This window comes from Fukomys damarensis, unplaced genomic scaffold (assembly GCF_012274545.1).
Source record: "Fukomys damarensis isolate Sample0158 unplaced genomic scaffold, DMR_v1.0_HiC HiC_scaffold_26, whole genome shotgun sequence".
Taxonomy (NCBI): Eukaryota; Metazoa; Chordata; class Mammalia; order Rodentia; family Bathyergidae; genus Fukomys; species Fukomys damarensis.
The window spans coordinates 18,591,525-18,613,434 of record NW_022900938.1 but is presented as its reverse complement, the minus strand read 5'-3'; the positions used below and the strand labels follow the sequence as shown (position 1 = coordinate 18,613,434).

The following is a 21,910-nucleotide window of genomic DNA, read 5'->3' as shown; positions in this document are numbered from 1 at the left end:
AAATCACATCACAAAAACAGAAGGAAAAACGAACATGAACTAATGAAAGAAAAATTCTCAAATGAGCCAGAAGTGCATCCAAGTAACAGTTACTTCTTGTGGTTACCATGGGGACTATGCTAAGTTATTCCAAACATCCTGCTATGTTTGGGAACTTTTATCCAGGAACGAAGCACATTCCTTACACCAAGGCAATGATGATAAATCCTATAAAGGTGGACTTGATTTTGGAAGATTGCCAAATATTATTTAACAGGAAATAAAATGAAAACACGGCCACCTTTATTTTGTTTTTGTTAAAAAAATGAAGTATGATTATAAAGCACTGAGATGAATCCCTCTGTAGATGCCAGGATGATTCTTCTGAAATGTCAAACTAATCATGTTTCTCTCCTGCTGAATTGCTTCAATCATTCCCCACCACATTTAGAGTCAGGCTCAGATTCCGTCACGAGGCACAAGCATCCTTCGTGACCTGGCTGTTCTCAGTCTCATCCTGCCTCCCCCTGGTGTGTGCCCTCAGCCTAGTTATACTGAGAGGCCGAAGCTATCCTAATAGCACAGTACCTCCACCGTCCCTACTGTCATCCACAACTTCCTTCTGCCTGAATCCCTCTTGCTAATTATCTTTCTGGGCTGCATAAATTACTGTTACCTCCTGCTACTCAGGGAGTTGCCATCTTTGCAAAGCACTTATGACCAAACTTCCTCAATTAGATGTCCCTCCTCTGCTTTCCCTAATGCCGTACCTACCTCAGTCCTTGAACGCTCACACTATACAGTAGTGACACTTTCACTTGTCTCTATCCTCTTCTAGATTCAAATTATGCCAAGTATTTATTGTACTGTCTTATGAAATTTACATAGTGTCCACCATGTTGTTTTGGGTAGGGTTGAGTTCTTGGCATATAGTAGGTGAATAGTTCACTTAATTAAGGATTACTTCTTAGAAACCTCACAGAGCCCATTAAAGTGTTTTAGAAATGTTTACATGTCAGTCAGATTATTACAGATGCACTGAATCCTCTATTGACTATTGGCAGTGAAGAATCACTTATTCATATTTATAAATTCTTTTCCGTTGTTAAAATTACATTTCTACATTCTGGTGTAAACTAGTAAATAAAAAGTGTAAGTGGGTCATAACCCAAAGTATAAAATAAAAATCCATAAATTCTGGTATAAACTAGAGTCTGATAAAGTGTAAGAGGATCATAACCCAAAGTACCAAATAAAAATCCATGAATATATAAATATATGCAAGCAGGGGTATGGGGAAAAATGAGAGCCAAGATCTGTCACGTAAAGGTACAAGATCCCAGTGATAAATAACTGTACTGTATACTTAAAAAGGACCAATAAACTCAATGGAAAAAATTAAATATATGCAAATAAAGGAAGAGGAAAAAAAAAGAAAGACACAAATATACAGAAAAACTCTCTAAAAGAGATCTATAATCCACTGGGAAAAAAACTAGGGAAATACTGTACCACTTCAGCTCAGCAGAATCACACTGAATCTGCACCTCCATGCTGGATACTGAGAGCCAGCCTAGGAACTAAATACACTGATTTCCCCCGCCTTCTGCACATATAGCCAAGGTGCAGAGGATCCAGGATGCTCACAAACCCTTGCCAGCTGGAAAACACTGCATTCTGAGAGCTCTTAGAGAATGCACCCCTGATAATTACTTGATGCAAGTGCTGTTCCCTCTCGGAAATCCGCCTAGCATCATCATGCTCATTGGAACTGCAGTAGAAAACTGCACAGGAAAATAAGTTGGGTGACATTTATAAAATACACAAACAGAATACGATAACAAAGCTCAGCTGTCACTTTCTCAAGGTGGTTTCATCTAAATGTACTCGCTGTAGCCCTTAATTTCTAGTCATTCTTTATTAAAGCATCTTGCTTCATTTTCTTTATGACACACTCTCATGATTCTATCTTGCCAATTTATTTGTTTACTTATCTACTGCCTGTCTTCTACCAGAATATAGGATCATGAGAGTGTGAACATTATTTGTTCTTTCACTGCTGAACCTCAGCACCTAGAACAGAGTCTACCATAAATCAAGAGAAATAAGCCAGTCACAAAAGGACAAATACTGTTTTTTCCCACTTATATGAGACATCTAGAGTAGGTAGATTCATAGGAAAAGTAAAATGGTGGTTTCTGTGGGCTGAGAAACATGAGGAGTTAGTGTTTAAGGGGTAACAGTCTCAGGTGGGGAAGATGAAAAAATTCTGGAGTTAAACAGTGGTGATAGTTGCACAACAATGTGGATGTATTTAATACCACTGAACTGTACACTTAAAGTGGTAAATTTTATGTTGCTTTTACTTTACCACACTTTAAAAGCAAACAAGGACATGGAGCAAGAGGACTGCCTGGAAGAAGAAACCAATCACCAACCCCCAGACAGGGAGAGCCAGATAGGTAGTAGAAGCCAGGGGCTGAGAAGGGATTGCAAGTTGTCAGGAAAGGCAAAGCAACATCAGATAATTGCCAAAGGGAAATGCCTGGCAATGGAGCTGTATTTACGAGAGCAGTTCATGATAAAAAGAATGTTGGTGTGTGGTGCAGAAGGCCCTAAGCAAGGTTAGGACAGCACCTGTTAAACAAGACTTTGCTTTTCAGCCTCCCTCCCTCCGTCCTTCGCCTGGCTTGGGGTAGAGACTTAAGTGAGGAAAAGTGGATACGGCCACTGTGAGCCTTTCTTGACTAAAGGGTTCTGATTATAAGGAAGAAGAGACACTGAGAGACAATATAACACCTGCGTGTGCAGAAGAGATACAGTGTCTACTGGAGTGTCATCCCGGAGCAGGAAGACTGATTAAACAGGTTTAAAAGACTCAATGAGAAGGTTTAAAAGGTGAGAAAGAATAAAGTGGCATTCTGTTTGCATCCTATGAATCTAGCTCTTACAATCACTCACTTAGAGTAAATTTGCTCTTGGACCTTAGGAACTTGCTCATGGGAGAATCATCTTTCTTTCCATACCTTCAGGAAGCCAGGTGAGTTCCTCAATCTCAATCTGCACTTCATCTAAGGAAATATCTCAAGGAACATGGTATTTGGGAATAAGTGCTCACTGCTAAACTTCTACTACCCTCTACCCCTAAAAAACCAGCTCTGTACTCATGGTGGATTAGGGGAGAAGAGAATTCAGAGGAGATGTCACCATCAGTCGGTAACGAGAAGACTACACTAAGGATGACTGGCACTTCTTCCATCAGAGCCCAAGCTTTTCTCTTTCAGAATGTTGTCATGGGAGACCGATAATTCTTTGTGGCACCATGAGTTCATTTATCAGTACACTTTACTGAGGGACAATTATGAGATGTCAGTTCACAAATGATTCTTTCATGTAAAAAACAGGAGTAGAAGTTAATTGTGACATCATCATATACAATACTTTAGGGCACAACATTCTAGAACAGGAAAAAAATAAAGGGCAAAGGCAGAGATGACTATGGGATTTGGAGCTTTATAGAGTACACTACATTTAAGTCAACCTTTCAATGATGGAACAGTTTTGAGTGGAGAGGGTATAATTGAAACAGAATAACATCAGTGGAGAGAATATTAAAATCAGATGGTAGAGAAGCAGGTGGCTGATTTGTAGACTATGAAGTATTTGAGTTTGTAAGTAGCGTAGAACTCTGAGAGGAGCAATGGGACCCAAGGGTAGGAAAGTAGTTTAGTGTGAGATTTCCACGGGCCCCAAAGGCCAGGACATTCATACTTTGATAGGTAATGGGGGAATAATTTAAGATCTATGAGTGGGTGAGCAGTGCAATCTAAAATATGTTTTTAGGAAGAACAAGTAGAAGGCTATTTCAATTGCCCAGCCTAGAGGTAATGAAGCCCTTAAGTAGGATGGTTGCTGCGGCAATTGGAAAGGAGGAAATAGATGGGAGGCTTTGGGGACGTAGAATAAATGGAGCTTGGCTCCTGATTGCATATTCTTTTTTCTCACCCTCTATTTGACCTCATTCTTTCCCTCTTCTGTTCATAAAGCTGTATGAGGTGTCCCTTAATACACAAACTTATATTTCCTGAAAAATTTCTCATCAGTATTAGGTAAGGCTTCATTTGCAATAACTCTGAAAGACACCCCAAAGAACAATTCTTGATGTGCAAAATGAGAAGGTAATATTCTACATCTATATTTGTATTGTATTTTCTCCATATTCTGACTTTTAGGTAAAGTTTACCCTTTTTTTCTTAAGATCTCATTCTCTGATAATGTGAACATATTATTAAAAACAGCTCTTCTGGCACTCTTGGCTACCCATGTAGAATGGAAATCAGGGCCATAAAGTTAAAGTTATTAAAAGGGATAGTAAATTTTTCTCTTTGTTTTATTATTCAGCTTTAAGAGAATCTCTGCTCTCTACGAGCCTCAGAATATTAATTTTATATATTAAGAAAAAAGGATTTAACAATAGAATTGTGTAACTAAATTATGGGAAATTAAAAAAAGCAATTGCCAAAATAATTGAGTTGATAATTCAATTGATAAAATCCAGACAATTATTATTATTATTATTATTATTATTATTACTGTTATTATTCTTAGTCACTCAATTTTTTAAAGGCCACAAAAATAGAGAGTATTTTGTATAGTTACAATTCTGTTTTACTACTTGTGGAGTATGGCTAAAGTGAGCAGAAGCTGCTGTACCGGGCCACAGGTAAGAAACTCCCGAGGGTGTTGGATCTTTTGGGGGAAGCTTTGCCTTTGGAGATGTGTAACTTGGAAGACCTGTTTGCTGTTCTTGACATGGGCGTTTTGCATTTCCATGTCCTGGAATTTCCTGCAAGAAGATATCCAGTAAGCCAAGGGACCGAAAACAGGCATCACTGAGGAAGCAGGAGCGTGCTAGGGCAGTCTTCATCTACCCATTGACCAGGGGAATTAACTGAGACTGAGAGTACATAGCTTGCACAGAGTCATTAATTGTTGAATCAGGATTCAATCCAAACTAGACTAATGAGACCATGCCAAATCCAGAACGTTTAATCTTCAACCCATACTGCTTTTTGCTTGCATAAAACCAGCAGCCTCCTTCTGCAGGACATACTGATACAGAGAAAACCTCACATTATACCAAATCGTTTCTCTGGTGTGAAAAACTATAATAGCACATAAGATCCTAATGATATAACTGACAATGTGAAATAGGAAGAAAAGGTCTAAAGGTGTAGGGAAAGTGGGAAGGGTAGGGGAAAGATAATAAGGGAAAAGAAAAAAATATGAGAAAATGAAAAAATGAAAATAAAGTGTTTGTAAATGGGGAGGGGAGAAGGGGGTGAAGGGAGGGCAGGGACAAGGGGGAAAAATGAGAACCAAGACCTGTCATGTGAAGATACAAGATTCCAATGATGAATGTAACTGTACTTATACCTAAAATGTACCAATAAACTCAATGAGAGAAAAAAAAAACCCTCTTATTAGAAGTGTACTTAAAACAGTGAACTTCTGGGGCTGGGGATTTAGCTCAGTGGCTCTGTGCTGGCCCCCCAAGTGCAAAGTCCTAAGTTTGATCCGCTGAATTGCAAAAAACAAAACAAAAACAAAAACAAACAAAAGCGATTAACTTCTGGAGTTTTTTTCCCCAGATCAGTGGAACGAATTAATACATAAAGAAATATACTTGTATATATAATGTGTATGTGTATGTATATATATGAATTTGTATAATTTAAAATGGCACTTTCAAGCAATAGGAAAAGTAGCCAGTATTAAACAAATATATGGAACTGGATAAGGAAGATGTGGTTTTTCTATAAAATGGAATACTACTCAGCCATAAAGAATGAGAAATTAGAGTCATCTATAGGAAAATGGATACATATTGAGGATATACTCCTAAGTGAAATAAATAAGTCACACATGCGTAAATACCGAATAGTTTCTGGTGTGAAAAACTACAGTAGTGCATAAAATCCTAATGAGATAACTGACAATGTGAAATAGGAAGAAAAGGGCTAAAGGTGTAGGGAAAGTGGGAAGGGTAGGGGAAAGGTAATAAGGGGAAAAGAAAAAAATATGAGAAAATGAAAAAATGGAAATAAAGTGTTTGTAAATGGGGAGGGGAGGAGGGGGTGAAGGGAGGGCAGGGACAAGGGGAAAAAATGAGAACCAACCAAGACCTGTCATGTAAAGGTACAAGATCCCAGTAATGAATGTAACTGTACTGTATACCTAGAATGTACCAATAAATTCAATAAAACAACAACAACAACAACAAGAACTACATGGAAATCAGTGGCTATGTGGGGAGAAAAGTAAAGTTATATATATATAATTTTTTTTTAAGGCAGGGTCTCACTATGTAGTTGAGACTGACCTGGAACTCACTATGTGGCCCAGGCTGGTCTCCAACTCACAGTGGTCCTCCTGCCTCAGCCTCTTAAGTGCTGGGATTACAGGTGTGTGCCACCACGCCCGGCTACAGAGCCATATATTTTGTTTAAAAAAGTATTGTTCCAGGGGGGCCTGAGTATTTCAGAGATTATACTCAACCCCATTTGTGGGGATTAGTCTTCCCCGAGAAGTTATCTAAAGAATATTTACTTCTGAGGATGCATCATGTTTATTAAAAATGCCTTAGGAAGGATGTTTAAAAGACAGGAGAGAACAGAGTTGTGCCATCTCCAGAGTCTCTTCACCACGTGAGAGAAATGCAGTTCCATGAGCATTCCAGGCCCTGTGCTATGCCTACTTTCGTTCTGGAGGGACAGGCTTCCACAGAGATTATTGTTTTAGGGACAAGCGATTGACTGTTTCCTTCCACTCTTACTGAGAACTGCAAAATAAGAGACAGCATAGTTCTATTATGGGAATGATAGCTACCTTATCTTTGGTCTTCCTGTGTTGCCCGTGCTGGTCTCAAACCTCATGGATTCTTCTGCCTCAGCCTTCTGACTGCTGGAGTTACATGTGTGCACCACCATGCCCAGTTCAGAGAGCTACATTTTAAACACTGCTTTTTTTGGGACGAGATAAAGTGGATAAAGACTAAAGAGAATATGTAAAACTGAGACAATACAAAGAGAAAGAGAGGAGGAATGGAGAGGATCCAGAATAGCACTGCTAATGGCTTCTGTCCCACTTGGCTTTCTCTGGCTCAGCTCTGTTGTTATTTCACTTTTTAAAACAATCTTCTGCCTCATTTATATTCTCGTAACATAGCTCACATCCTTACTGGACTAGGTGAGTATAAATATATACCTATAAGTACATAATTTTTATAGAAATACTTACAAAACATCACACTTATTCATGTACAATATCTGTAAATATGTAAATGTTATACATTTACCCAGAAGTTAAAACATTATACCATCTCAGGGAAATCTCATCCCTGGATTTAGGTTTAGTAGCTTCTTTTGGTCCTGGGGATCGAACTCAGGACCTTGAGCTTGAGAGGCAGGTGGTGGAATCACTGAGCTAAATCCCTAACCTGCAAAAATCATTTTTTATCTTCACAAAGTCCAGAGGAAAAGGAACCCTGTAGCCACTCTTGCATATAGATTGCAAGGCCACGAAGTGGGTTGGATGTTAACCCAATTACTAGAGTCAGGTTTCTGGTCCCAAGTGGTAAGGGTTGGCTGAGGGTGGTAGAGAAAGAACCAAGGTGGTAACATTGGAATCTGACAGGCAATGTCACTTTTGACATCTGGCACAAACTAAAGCACACAAAACATACAAGTAAACACACGTAAGTCAATCTCTCCTAAGGATGAGATTCATAAGACTCAGATTTGAGCCAGAAATTTGATAGTGTAAGTAATACTTTTTATATCTAGGGATAGAAGGTGGCAGAGTTGTACAAACAAGAGTGCGTCTAGTATGCACCCGAATAAGCATGAGTGAGGAGACCATGGCTAGAGTTGGTGGGGCCATTAGCTCTTTCTGGGTTCCAGTGTCTCCTTGAGGCCCAGGGGCAATAGGAAGTGCAGTCAGGGAGACTTGTGCCTTTCACTGACTCTTTCCCAGGGTGCTGGCCCCTCCACTACGCTAGCTCCTTCTCAGTGGGATGAAGGTACACTAGGAGGCAGGCGAGGAGGCAGAACATGGGAAGCATGAGTGGCTTTCTGTGTGTGCTAATGGTTCCATGACATGCAGACAAGTATCTACTTGTGACTGGTATATGGAATGATCTTTTTACAGTTAAAGGAAGTAAGAAACAAGGGGTGAGGCAACTCTGCTGCAATCAGAATTTGATGACAGCATGACTCACATTTGCTACTAGAAATTCCTGTTCTTTGCTCTTTCTCCTAATTATTTCTCCGTAATAAATATGTTGCTACAGATAATAAATATAGTGACTCTTGTTGTTGACATAATTTTATTGACTGCTCAGCTTATTAAAATCTTCACATTCATCATCTGCTTTCTCACAATTGAGTGAGATAAGAGAGACATTATTTAATAATAGCTTTGCATACAGATCTTAGTGCCCTACTAGTGAGAGGTATCCTGGGGTATGTTTGCAGGTCATCCATTTAGTGAACCATCAAATGTTACTTTTAGTCTTTACTGGAAACGTGTTGCATGTAAGCACGCAGGGCAATCTCAGGAGAACAACAGCAAAATCCATTCCCTCCCTCTTTCCCTGTATTCTTTCCCTCCTCTTCCCCATCCCAAAACTACTCAATAAATCCCTCCTCTGTGCTAAGCACCTGGTAAGCATTGCAAATAAAATTACATAAAGCATAAAGACTCTGCTTGCAGAAGTCATAGTCTAGCCAGGAGGGAAAAAAGTAAATAGATTAGATAACTATAATTTCATGTTTTTAAAGTCTTAAACCAGAGTACTGCAAGAACCATTAATTTGCCTACTCATACTTCCCCTTGCTTTTCTCTTTTTACCAGTCTGGCTTGGTACCCATAATATTTTGAAGACTGCGCATGTATTTTACTGTTCTACAGACTGTTATCTTGGCACTGGTATTTTATCTGCCTTACCTAATAAGTATGCCATAGATAGAAATAAGATCTATCTGCAGAGCAAGATGCTAGAAAAATAGTAGGTCTTGGGTCAAGGAAAGCACCTGAGAATCATGGAGAGGAGAACTCTTCTTTTAGAACTTGGTGGGTCTGAGAGGACGTGTGGTGTTGGCATGGAAACAACGCAGGGTGGATGAGAGAGAGAGAGAGAGAGAGAGGGAGAGAGAGAGAGAGAGAGACAGTGCATGTGCATGGGAAAGAGGTAGCTGGATAATGACTGGAGCAGCTTCTCCCATCTGGGCCAGATATCTTCATAGTGAGATTTTCTTTGATAAGAAAAGCTGTGAAGCTGCAGAGTATCTGTGCATATTCAAATCCAAGTTCACACTACATTTTAAATCTTGACAATATTCCTCTTGACTTGCCACTATTTAATAAATCTAACATACAAAATCTTCCTCTAACCATAGAACAAGTGTGGGTGAGCATCAAAGAATCTGCAAGCTCCCTGAAAATACATGAAACATTGTATGTATGTATGTATGTATGTATGCATGTATGTATGTAGAAAGAAAGGGTCTTTACCTTTTACCAAATTTGAATCTATGACCCAAAAGTGACTAGGGCTCAAATGAATAGATAAATAAAAACTAAGAAGTTCAGCCCCACACCAAATATACTTTTTCTTCCATAAAACTGGGGCTCTTTAACATAGGATTTTGATGTTAATACAGTACTTACATCAAGAGCCACAGACTGCTTAGCCCAGGACTTCTTCACTTGATCATACATAATTGTGTTGTTGATACCAAGGCCACAAAAGATGACAAAAGCCTAGAAAAGGGAAAGTCCATTAATTAAAATTTTTGATAACTCCTTGGCAAAATTTAATATGAAAGCAGGCAGTAATCATAGATGGCTCTGAAAATGTAATTTTATTGTACACAGAAGCAGGCCCTGGGGAAATATACACATTAAAATTCTTAATCACTGTTGTCATGTAACAACTTTATAGCTCACATTACACGTGAGAAAAACTGTCAATTTAAAGCCATTGTGAAGAAGTTACCTCATACCTTTAAAAACACACTATCTGTTTAAATGTGCTTTAAATTTATTTAGGTTGGGAATGAGTTTAGTTAATTCTATTCTATTTAACCAAAAGCAACCTCTTTCAGTACCTAGGCGGTAAAATGTTTTGATAACGAAATGAAGTGAGAGTAACCACAAGCTAATCTGGAAGGGGAAGTAGACTGATTTAGAAAGAGTTGATGAAGAAACTGTGCAGTATTCTGGGCCAGAGGAATCAATGCTGGTGTTTTCCTGCTGGCCACTGGGTCAGAAAGGAGGCCCACTGAAGGCCAGCCTCTCCAGCTGCAGGAAACATGGAAACCTAAGGAGAACGAGGTTGATACACCTGGCCAAGCTGACTCGGATCTCAGGACTCTGAACACATACAAACCAGACAAGATGGGACATATAACAAAGCAATAATTTTCAAGGGATCAGGGGAGACGATTCTGTAATAAATTAAGAGAAAAATAACAGGTTTACAAAATAAGCTAAGCAAAACAATAGAATCAAATTTTACCTATGCATTTATATAGTCTTAAAATCTTCCTTTACATTTTGGCACCCTGTTTAAATATAATAATAAATAAGGGCGATTTATCCTTACAGATCTGCACAAGCTGTAACCAGGAGACTAATGGTGACTCAGCTATGACTCTTAGTTTATACATTTATTTTCTTACCTCAAAAAGTCGTTGATCTGCATCATCAAAAGGTTTCCCATCAAGTCTGTTCAACACCTGAGCCACTCCTATGAAAGAAGTTTGAGTATGGTCATTTTCAATACTGGTATTAGAGGAGGCACAGGTAGCTCTTTGCCTCCATGAAGCATCTGTAGATGCCCAGTTTAAATCCTGTGTATCACAGCTTTGAGACAGCTGGCAAATATGTGTGTGCATCCACAGACACGCAAATATAACTCTGTGTGTGTGTGTGTGTGTGTAGGGGAAGAGAATATGTAGCTAAATATATTTGTCTCAATGTTTCAGCAAGGTTGTGATTAAGAACACAGGCTCTGGATTTCAGATGGTCTTGGTTCAAACGTAAATGCCACTGCTGGCTGTGTAACCCTAGGTTATTGACATTTTTAGCACTGTGATTTCTCATGGTAAAGTGGGAATTAAAATTTTGACTACCTCAGATGGTTATGAAGATTTAGTGAGATAATTTTAAAATTTACTATTTATATTTAAGATATACATATAATGTTGTGCGATACATATAGAAAGTAAAACCATTACTGTAGTAAAGCGGATAAAAATATCTATCAACTCACATAGATACCCATTTTGTGTTTTTTTTAAGGGGTGGCAAGGCAACTAAAATCTACTTAATTAAAATGAACCCCAAATAACCTATAATTTAATTATCTACAGTCTTCATGCTGTAATTAGAGCTTTACATTTTTTCCTCCTATATATTATGCTGCTTTGTATCTTCTAACCTACATCTCCCCTTTTCCTCCCCTTACCTCACCCCTGGTAAACTCTGCTTTGTTCTCCATATTGAGATAATTTTTAAATGTTTGTAAAACAGCATATTGCTCCATACGAAGTAGACATTCAGGAAGTGGTAGGAATTCCTACAATCAGTAGAAATTGATGTATTAACCTTCAAAGCAAAGTTAGTTCTGTTGATTGCTACCAATGGTTTGCATCGTTCTAACAAACTTAATTTATGAATGCTTCCTCCTTTCAAAGTTCACTGACAATATTATACCAGCTATTTTAGGGCATGTTTCCAAAGCATAACAGTGTAATAAGAAAGAAAACAACAATCTTGAAAACCACTAGTCTGGGTTTCCATTTAGTACAAACAAAAAATAGCTATTCTAAAATATGCTTCTTGTTGTTGCTTTTAAAAATCTAATACACACACACACACATACATATATATAGTAAAATGCAAAATTTTAGCATGTAACAAGGAAACTATAGTCCTAATTGAAGTAATAACAGATGTTCACTGTTAGGAGTCAAATGCAAAACTGTATGTGAGATTGTCATGGAATGAACAAATAACCCATGGTGTTTCTCATGGACTTTTCCCTTTTTTCATTCTTTAAACATAAATATATTTAAAACTCTGTGCATGCTGCAGTTTAATCCCCATTTGTACTAGGGGCACAGATCCTCAGATTCTAGAATATACTTTATGTTCAATAATATTTTTGTGTGAAGTAAGCAATCTAATGAAAAAAAAATCTTCCAAAATCAGGTCTGGCCCACACTTGCAGAATGCTAAATCCTTTGTTGGCTAGCAATGTCTTAGAGCTTAACAAGCAATTTAGGGAGAAGCAGAGAGGCAAAAACATTTGTTACATACCATATACATCAGTACTTTATGTCTCTTAGGGGAAAAAATCACATTTTGCTTGTGTTTGAATAATTTTAACTAATTCCTCCATCCTTTATGACTTTTAAACTAAGAACTCATCTTGCCTGGATTTCTACATTAACTTTGGTTCTTTTTATTTTTGAGGGAAGGGACAAGGACAGTTAGAAAGAAAAAGGTGGAGGCCACTTTTGCTTGAAATTCCTTTATACTGGGAAAAGTGTAACCTATTCTAGAACGATCCAGGAAGAAACATGTACGCTCCATATGTAACCAACAGTGCACACTCTCAGTGCCTTTGTGTCTACAGCAGGTACAAAAGAACAAAGTCATACTGGAAAGTTCGTACCAGGAGTCAGAGGCCCGAGTTGTAATGCTGGCCCTGCTGCTGTAACTTTGCGACCTTGTTCACGTCATCGTGCACTCTCTGTCCCCCCTTTTGCATCAAGGTAAAGTCAAACAGTTCTCTTAGCTTCTGTGATTCCTCTAACTTCAAAATTTATTGGTTCTTTGAGCTTAATAAAAATTATTTATGTTCTAATTAATGTCTATTCATTAGGAGTTTGTACTTGTGAGATAGAGCAGGCTTGGTGAGCATGGACATAAAAGGGGGGAACACAATAAAATGATATGGGTGTATTTTAAAGCATCCTTCTGTTCCTTTATAAAAGGAACTTCTTTATAAAAGAAGTTAGAACTGTTTGAGTAATGTCTTACCAATTATTTGGTGGTTGCTATTCCAAATAGGGACGCAGAGAACAGATCTTATATGAAAACCAGATATCTGGTCAGCCTAGGATATAAAAAGCCAGTTAGTCATAGTTAAATATTAACCTTCCATTAAAAATAATTTTTAACATTGTAATCTTTGTTTTTGCTTTTCCTCAGACAAATTTTAGACTCACGATCCTCCTCCTGCCTTTACCTCCCAAGTAGCTGCAATTACAGGCAGGTGCCACTGCATCAAGCTCCCATTATAATATATTTTTGCTTGTTTGTTTTTGAGACAGGGTCTCACTATGTAGTTGAGACCGACCTGGAACTCACTATGTAGCCCAGGCTGGTCTTGAACTCACAGTGATCCTCCTGCCTCAGCCTCCCAAGTGCTGGGATTACAGGCGTGCGCCACCACGCCCAGTTTATAATATAATTTTTAAATGCACTTGCTTCTTTCTTATTTAAAGCAACACAATGAACATCCCAAGGGAATCAAATCCAAACCAAATATCAGTCAACCGTAACACTTCAAGCCAACACCGCCTCCCTAACCCCTGCTGCACTAGAGAGCGGGATGTAAAAGTACCTTGGTCATCATCACATTTCCAGACAAGAACACTGGCAACTGATTCTGCTCTGAGTATACAGCATTTTAATTAAACCAGTATTCCGCATTTATCTTTGATTAGGCACAAAAATGACAAGAGTGTTTGAGCCGACAAGTAAATGTAATATATGCATGTACTTTTAGTGCTATGTCTATTTACTGTTACTTAATTATTGTGGATGCTATAAAATCACATACTAAAAAAAGTTCAGAAACTGAGAAAGAGAAGATGAATGCAGAGATCGGAGACTCTTCTGTACAGTACTACACCAGAGGTCAGGAGATGACAGGTTTAAATTATGAAGTTATAATTATCATCATCAAACATCAGGAGCAAGCTCCACTCACATTAAAACAATGGCCCCTATATGACTTGCTAGAGGGCAGCGGCTGAGAGAGACAGTGTCTTAGCAAGTTAATATGACCTTTATTTCCAGTGAGAAAGGTCAACTTGTCATCCTATAACTACAGGAGAGAAAATAATACATCAAGATTTTGCTTATGGTTGCTGAGATAAGAAATATACAGTGTAAAAGCTGTATATTTTAATAATTTGGAATGGGAAGTTAATTTATGCATCTAAATTTTATATTTGATATCTTTCTCTTTGGTTTCCCCTTTTGAGAATTAATTTTCCAGATGTCTTCTTATTAGTATGTTTGTTTATATTTTTAAATTATATTTTTGTGATTAACATGCATTTAGAAAGGTGCAAAATTCAAAAGTATATAGTTTGATAGATTTTCAAAGTGAACATACCACTGAGGTCAGGAAACAGAACATTATCATCACTTTAAAAGACACTGCCATGCACCTGACCTTCTCTGAAGAGATAACCAATATGCTAACTACTGACACCATAAAGTGTTTGTTTTAAACTTTACAGAAAATGAGCCGTGTATGGTGTCATATGCCTGTAATCTTAGCGTTCTGGGAGGCTGAGGCAGCAGAATCACAAGTTAAAGCCCAGCCTGTGCAACACAGTGACTTAGCAAGACCCTGTGTCAAAATAAAAAGTAATAAAAAGAGCTGGGAATGTAGGTAAGTATGAAATCCCTCAATTCAGTCACACACGTGTGCGCATGCACACACACACACACACACATGCACACACCAACTTTTATATAAAATAAATCACTGAAGAATGTGTAGTCTTCTGTATCTGGATTGTTTTGCACACTAAGAAATCCCTCTTCAGTCACACACGTGTGCGCATGCACACACACACACACACACATGCACACACCAACTTTTATATAAAATAAATCACTGAAGAATGTGTAGTCTTCTGTATCTGGATTGTTTTGCACACTATTATGCTTAAATATGTATTTATTTTGGTTATTTACATCATAGCATCACATTGTACTTCATGAATATAATATTGCTTGTTAATTCGATTCTTTAGGAACATTGAACTGTTTTCAATTCAGAGTAACCACAAATAATGTAACAATGAATGTTCTTGTACATAGTTGATATGTATCTGTAGGAATTTCTGTTGAGTATACAAGGTGTGATTGAAAGATATAGTGAATATTTAAATTTTTAAAAATTATTACAATAAAAGACACATTGCCATTATTCCCCTTCAAAATGTTTCTCCTCACATCAAACACATTTATCCCACCATCCTTGCCACACTCTGAAGCAGTTCTAAAAGTCCGCTTTTGTGCCTATTGCTGCACTGTCATGGCTGCCTTGAGGTCCTGAATCATTCCAAAGCGCTTCCCTGTCATGGTCGTTGTGACCTTGGGGAGGGCCCAGAAGTTGTATGTGCCAGGTCTGGTGAATAAGGTGGATGAAGACACAACACAGTGTTTCTGTGGGCCTCCTTTTCCATTAATCATGCCTGAGCAGCAGCATGAGCTGTACTTTTTTTAATCACTCCTCATAAAGACACTCACTCACAAAGTAGGACTTCCACAACGGCTTCAGAAAATGGCAAGAAAGATGGAATAAGAGTGTTTGAGGCGAGGAGGAATACTTTGAAGGGGATTAATGTCTATATAACTTTTATGGTAATAATTTTTTTTTTAAATTTAGACATTCACGGTAATATTTTAAAATTAAGTTTATTGGTGCAATTTAGATATACATAATGATCATGTTCATTGTATGGAATTTGTATCTGTACACAATATAATCTTAAGTCTTATTTTGTCCCCATTCCCCTCCCCTCTCTTCATCCCTCACTCCCATCCTTATTTACAAAAGCTTTGTTTCAAACAGTCATTACCCAGGAGGAGCCCACAGTCTAGTAAATATAGAGATAAAGATAAATAAGTGTCCAAGTAGAGAATGTTCAAAACACTTTTGAAAAAAGCCATCTTTCTAAGAAGTCAGGAATACTTTAGGCCCATTAAAATGGGGTTTCAAAGATGACAATGATGATAAGCTAACATTTATTGGATATTTACTATATGTCAGGCACCTTGTTCAGCACTTTTACATGCCGTATTTTATATAGTTTTAAAAATACCCTTATGAGGTAGGTCCTGTTATCATCATCTTTTATCAGATGAGACTTGGAGAGATTAACTGCCTTCTCTGGGACTGGCTCAAAGGAGTTCAGACAAGAACAAAAACATCCATCAAAGTTACCTCCAAAAGAACACAGTGATTTTCCCCCTCTCCCTAAGGATAACATCTGAACGAAGGCAATGCCAATAAGCATGAAGAGAAGGAAGCTTGTTTTAGAGAAGTTTCCGAGGTACAATCAAAAGACTTAGCCACAGCTGCACCAGAATGGCTGGGAATACTGTTTTGCTGAGGGAGGGTCATAAACTATTGTACAGACAATGGTGGTCTGAGCCAGCCCTCAGCAATAGGCACAGATGTCTCTTCCAACTCTCGAACAACTGTAACCCATATTCTAAACTCTCTTACAAATCTGAGGCAGCTGAGGAAGGAGGGTAAGAAGAAAGGGAACATTTGGAGAGAAAGCACCAGAACTTGGTGAGAAAACAAACCTTAGGCTATTTTCTGGTGAGAGTAAAGAGAGTTTTGCTTACTCATCATTTTCAAATCATTATAATTTCTCAAAAGAATTTTCTATTCGAGAATTATGAGTTCTCTTATAATATGGATAATATGGAAGTGTCCAGTTTGAGTTATGGTGGAGAAGGGAACACAGGGAATCTGAGAAAAGCAATATTGTTCAAGTTGACACATTATAATTGAGTTGGCAACAGGAGAGAAAAAGGTTTTATGTGGGTACAGTCACCATGAGAATACTTATTTTTCTATACAATTCTGTAGTTTCCCACATTTTATACATCTCCCTAATCTCATGTGAAGCAAGGGATTCCTCCACCTTTTTCTCCGCTTCCTCTGATGACAAGACTTCCTCCATAAGCTCTTATTGTTGGGAGATGATCACCCACAATCCCACAGCGAGATCATGTAATCATGTGATGTTCAGCATCACATACTACTCATATTGCAAGATATTGCTCATTTAGTAGATTAAAATTTATTAGAAATGGTTGCTTGTCTTATGGAACAGCTGCAGAACAAATTACACACAATTTAAGGTTTTATTATAATCTGAATATTAAATTGGAAAGAGTTGGTTAAGTAAATCATAGCACATCCACACAATGGAATATTATGCATCTAATTAAAACCATTCTATAGAAAATATTAACCAACATAAAAATGTTTAATATATTAAACAATAATAGAGTGAATGTGTAGATATGCAAATATATAATGTCTACATTGGACAATCCTGGAAAGATTATAACTACAATTACTTTCCTATGGGTATTTTAAAATTGTTTCTATTTTCTAAATTATAGACAATTAACACAAATTACTTGTACATAACAAAAAAGTTATTTCCAAAACAGCTAAAGGAGAACAACATGTCAAGTGATATAGAGTAGTCAAACAGGAGAAAATAGGTTACTGAATTTAGCAACACAGTACGATAATTGAAGATAAAGATGGTTAAGAGAATAAGGAATGAGATGAAGAATAAAAATCAACTGGGGAGTCCTGGAGCAGAGGAATGCCACACGGAGAAAGCAGAGCTGCATCAATCCAGAGACAGAGTCTTGTGTCTACTGAGCACAGAAGAGGAGATGAGGCAACAAAGAAGGCTGAGAGTCTTTAAATTATTCTCCCTGGCTAAGAGAACAAGGAAGAGGTAGAGGTGGTGATCAGCAAACTTGATGACTTCAACAAAGAGGAGGGGGGAAAAAGGAGGAAGGCAGAGTGTGATGAGAACAAAGCTTTTGATTTAACATCATTAAGACAATTCCCCAATGGCTAGTGTTTCTGGAAAGTCGCACGAGTCCAAGTTAGCTAATTTGACCATACAAAACAGCAAGGTCTGGGCGCCCACGTCATCCTCTGCAAGGAATGAAGGAAAAGGAAAAGGCGAACAAGGATTACCATAGCACATGACTTCTAAAGAGCGAATCTCACACTGGGAGAAAGAGGACTAAGAACTTGTGAAGGAAAGAATCATCCATTCTAATTAGTGCTGTAGTCAGGATCAGAAAGTCTCCCAAAGGCGCATGTCTTGGAGGCTTGGTCTGCCTGCTGCTACTGGGAGGTGGTGTAACCTTTTGGAGTCTCCAATAGGAGGAGGTTAGGTCATCGAAACTGTGCCCCTGAAATGGATATATTCTCATTCCCATTCTCCCCCTACCCCAGAGATAAACGGGCCACCTCCACCACGTGTCCTTTCCATGGTGTATTGTGCCACCATAAGCTCAATGCAATAGGCCCAAGCAAGCATGCACTGAAAGAGCCAAAGTAAAACTTTGCTCCTTTTAAATATCTCAGATAGCTGGGGATTTAGCTTAGTTGTGCTGCACCTTCTTCAAAAGCACAAGGCCCTGAGTTTGATCCCTGGAACCAAAAAAGAAAGAAAGAGAAAGAAAGAGGGGACGGGGAGAAAGAGAGAAAGAAAACTGTAATGTTCACACAATGATAAATATCTCAGATATTTTGACACAGTACTGGAAGGCTGAATAACATAGATAATCCGAAGTCTCCAGATCAGCTTAGCCAATGGAGCTCATGTGTAAATATGTGAGTGTGTATATGCACACACACACACACACACACATACTGTGTGACCTCGACCAAGATCCTCAAATTCTCAATGCCTCAATTTTATTGTCTAGATTTCTCTTCTGCACACCAAAATGGTAACAGTGGTTATCTCCAGATTTTTATATCAGAGCTGATTTAACCTTTTCTTCTTTGTGTTTTCTCCTGTTTTACAAGTTGTTTAATGAGATTATATATATGTATGTATAAATATATATATATATATGTGTGTGTGTGTACATATATCTGGTATATATATACACACATATATATTTGAGAGGGTTTCAAATTTTGCTGTCTTTTACAAATGTAAATATTAACATTGAAAGAACTACCTGTCAAAAATATTTGCTGTATTGTTCCATGAGGTCCCTGTTCATTTTCAGTCTAAAACTCACACCAGTAGAGTCCCAAAAATTAGGTTATATGAAATAAAGTGGCCTTTCTAGGAAGCTACAGTGAAAATAAGTATATTACCTGCAGTGCCTAGTCCTAACCAATTAAAAATGTACCTACTTAAAAATTTTGCCTACTGTCTGTCCTCATGGGGTCTTTCTAGTTAATAGATCTAATTAAAGAGGGTTTAACTCTTAGAGCCATCAAAACACATTGTCATATTTTCCAGCCTCTCACAAGTAGTCAAAGGAAATGTAAAATGAATTAGTGATAATGCAATACCATTCATACCGAACATGCATTGTGTTTCTTTTCCATACAAATAATTATTGCTTTAACAATAACATACAGCAATACTGTATCCCCAAAGGCTAATGTATCGGAGAGATGTTCTGCTCTAAAACTAGGGCAAGATGAGGAGACAATGTTCAGAGTTAGTCCCTCAATTTCCCCAAAATAGTGAGAGAGAGAGAGAGAGAGAGAGAGAGAGAGGGGGACTAGGAGAGAGGGAATATTATTTTTGTCCATCTTGCACATAGAATCAGTCTTAAAGAATTCTACATCACTGCCTTCAAGTGTTTCTTTAAATTCTTGACCCAAAATAAAATAAAAGTAAAAACAAACAAAAATCCTGCCTTGGTGCTTAGAGCTGAGGAAATGTCTACACTGCCTGTGTAGCAGTCTGCACCATGGAACTCATATTTGTCTTCACTACCTACAGCTACCCCATTTTATATCTGATCTTGTCTTAGTAATCCTCTTCCTCCTCACCTCACCTTTCCGTCCTTCCTGGTCATGTAGATTTCTTATGTCCATCATCTAATCTTCTGACTAAGCCCTGCTCTTAGGAAAGTGTCTCAAACTGGCTTGCAGTGTCAATGACTGAGAGTTTACCAGTAGCAGGTGCATTTCAGAAGATTCATCTTTTAATGGTTTCAATTTTGTACATTTCTTCTTATAACAAAAGCAGGGCTGATAAGACAGAGAGATGTTATAGAGAATAGAGAATAGAGAATTAAATGGTCCTGCTGGGCCAGGCATTTGCCATCCCAGATTGCAGGAGTGTTCCACTATAAAGGTCTGACAGACACAATGGGCTCTCATGGTCTGAGTCAGAGGATATCAATGGTTTGGGTCCCATTATCTTAAGTGCTACATGACAGAGTAAGTTCTATTGAGGTGTTTATAACAAGCTTTAAAAATCAGAGAAAGAATTTCATAAGAAAGAACTGCATGGAGTGGAAGTCTTAGGGTCAGAGCAGGGTCATGTACTTTGGTGTTAACTGTGTAATTGGGCATGGTCGTCATTGCAGAGGAAATCTGGGTGATGATGTTTCTCAGTACTCCGAATCGACAACAACACCTGGACCATCTAACCCATCCACACACAAGGCCTGCCCTACTTTCTCATTATTTTCTATCATTCCTTTTCCTATTTAAATGTTGGGTCTAAGTGTTCATTCCTACTGTGGGTAGAAAATAAATCCTGCATGTGGTAGCTCTGAAAAATTTCTCCATGACTATAAAATTGGAAGTAAATACTAAATTAAGCAATGAAGTACATGATTGGCTAAATTTTTTTATTAGTGCATTTGTTTTAATGAGTTCTTATAACTCTAACATGAAAAGAGAATAGAAAGCTTCACAGATGATATACCAGAGGGCAACTATTACAGGGAGTTGAATTCAAAAGAACAACATTAACCAAAAGTAAGGTCACAATAGTGTTTTCTTTATGGTGAAGGTACCTGTAAATGGAGCACATACTCCCAAACGCTACCTGATGTAAAAGATCATTTATAAATGCAGTTTATGTTCATGCTGTTAGGACAATGTCAAACAAAACTCTTAGAATAAAACCCAAGAGACACTCCATACTGGCAATGACAGTAGAAAATGACCCATCTAAATTCCCCAAAGATACAACAAGACAAGCTGATTTACTTAGGTGTTTCATTATTTTAATCTAGGTTTTGAGTAATTTTTTATAATTTTCAGAGAACTCATAATAACCTGGTAAAATAAAACTTCATACCAATTGTTAAAAGGCCTAAAATTTTTAGAATACCCATGGAGTATCCATTGTTTTGAACATATAAAGAGGTAATATAATAGTAACATCAAAAGCAGCTGAGTGGTGAGCAGTGGTCAGATTCTGTATAAATTCCACAGGCAGAGTAAACTGGTCTTCCTAAAGAATTAGCCATGCAACATCAGAGAAAGGAGAAAACATGATTATACATAAAATTTCTGGTATAAGCATCAGGAAGAACTGAGTTGCCTAAAAGACACAGGGAAATAGGCTAGAGGGAAAAAAGACCATCAGCTCTCTTTTGGACAAGTTGAATATGAAGTATCTATTAGAAAAATATGTGCACATGTATTTGTATGTACCTACACGTATTAGACGATACATAATTCTTGTGTGTGTGTGTGTGTGTGTGTGTGTGTGTGTGGTACTGGGGATTGAACTCAGGAGCTTGTGCTTATGAAGCAGGTGGCAGAACCACTGAGCTAAATCCCCAGCACTCTACATAATTTTAAACATACTTCTTTGTGACTTTTTTCTCATGGGCTTTTTTTTTCATAGTAGGACACATAGATTATTTTGTAAGATAAAAATATTTTGTCTGGACTCAATTTAGTCTTTATTATGACGAGAAAAACTGAATTCTAAAACAATCTCTAAGATTCCAAACTGCCACAACACCTCCTGCTCAGCTTTGTATCCACTTTGCATAAGCCTCTCTC

The 21,910-nt window shown here is 37.8% G+C and overlaps 1 protein-coding gene across 5 annotated transcripts in view; it reads right to left on the bottom strand.

Moving 5' to 3' along the window:
• Positions 1 to 21,910, bottom strand: part of LOC104850230 (dual 3',5'-cyclic-AMP and -GMP phosphodiesterase 11A) — a 355,951-nt gene that overhangs the window by 164,923 nt on the left and 169,118 nt on the right. For all 5 annotated transcript variants that reach the window (XM_010607069.3, XM_010607064.3, XM_010607068.3 and 2 more), the window contains 3 exons: positions 13,090 to 13,165; positions 10,722 to 10,789; positions 9,709 to 9,801 (listed from right to left, as the gene is read on the bottom strand). In XM_010607069.3, the coding sequence (XP_010605371.1) occupies positions 9,709 to 9,801; positions 10,722 to 10,789; positions 13,090 to 13,165 (237 nt within the window). The remainder of the gene's footprint in view (positions 1 to 9,708; positions 9,802 to 10,721; positions 10,790 to 13,089; positions 13,166 to 21,910) is intronic.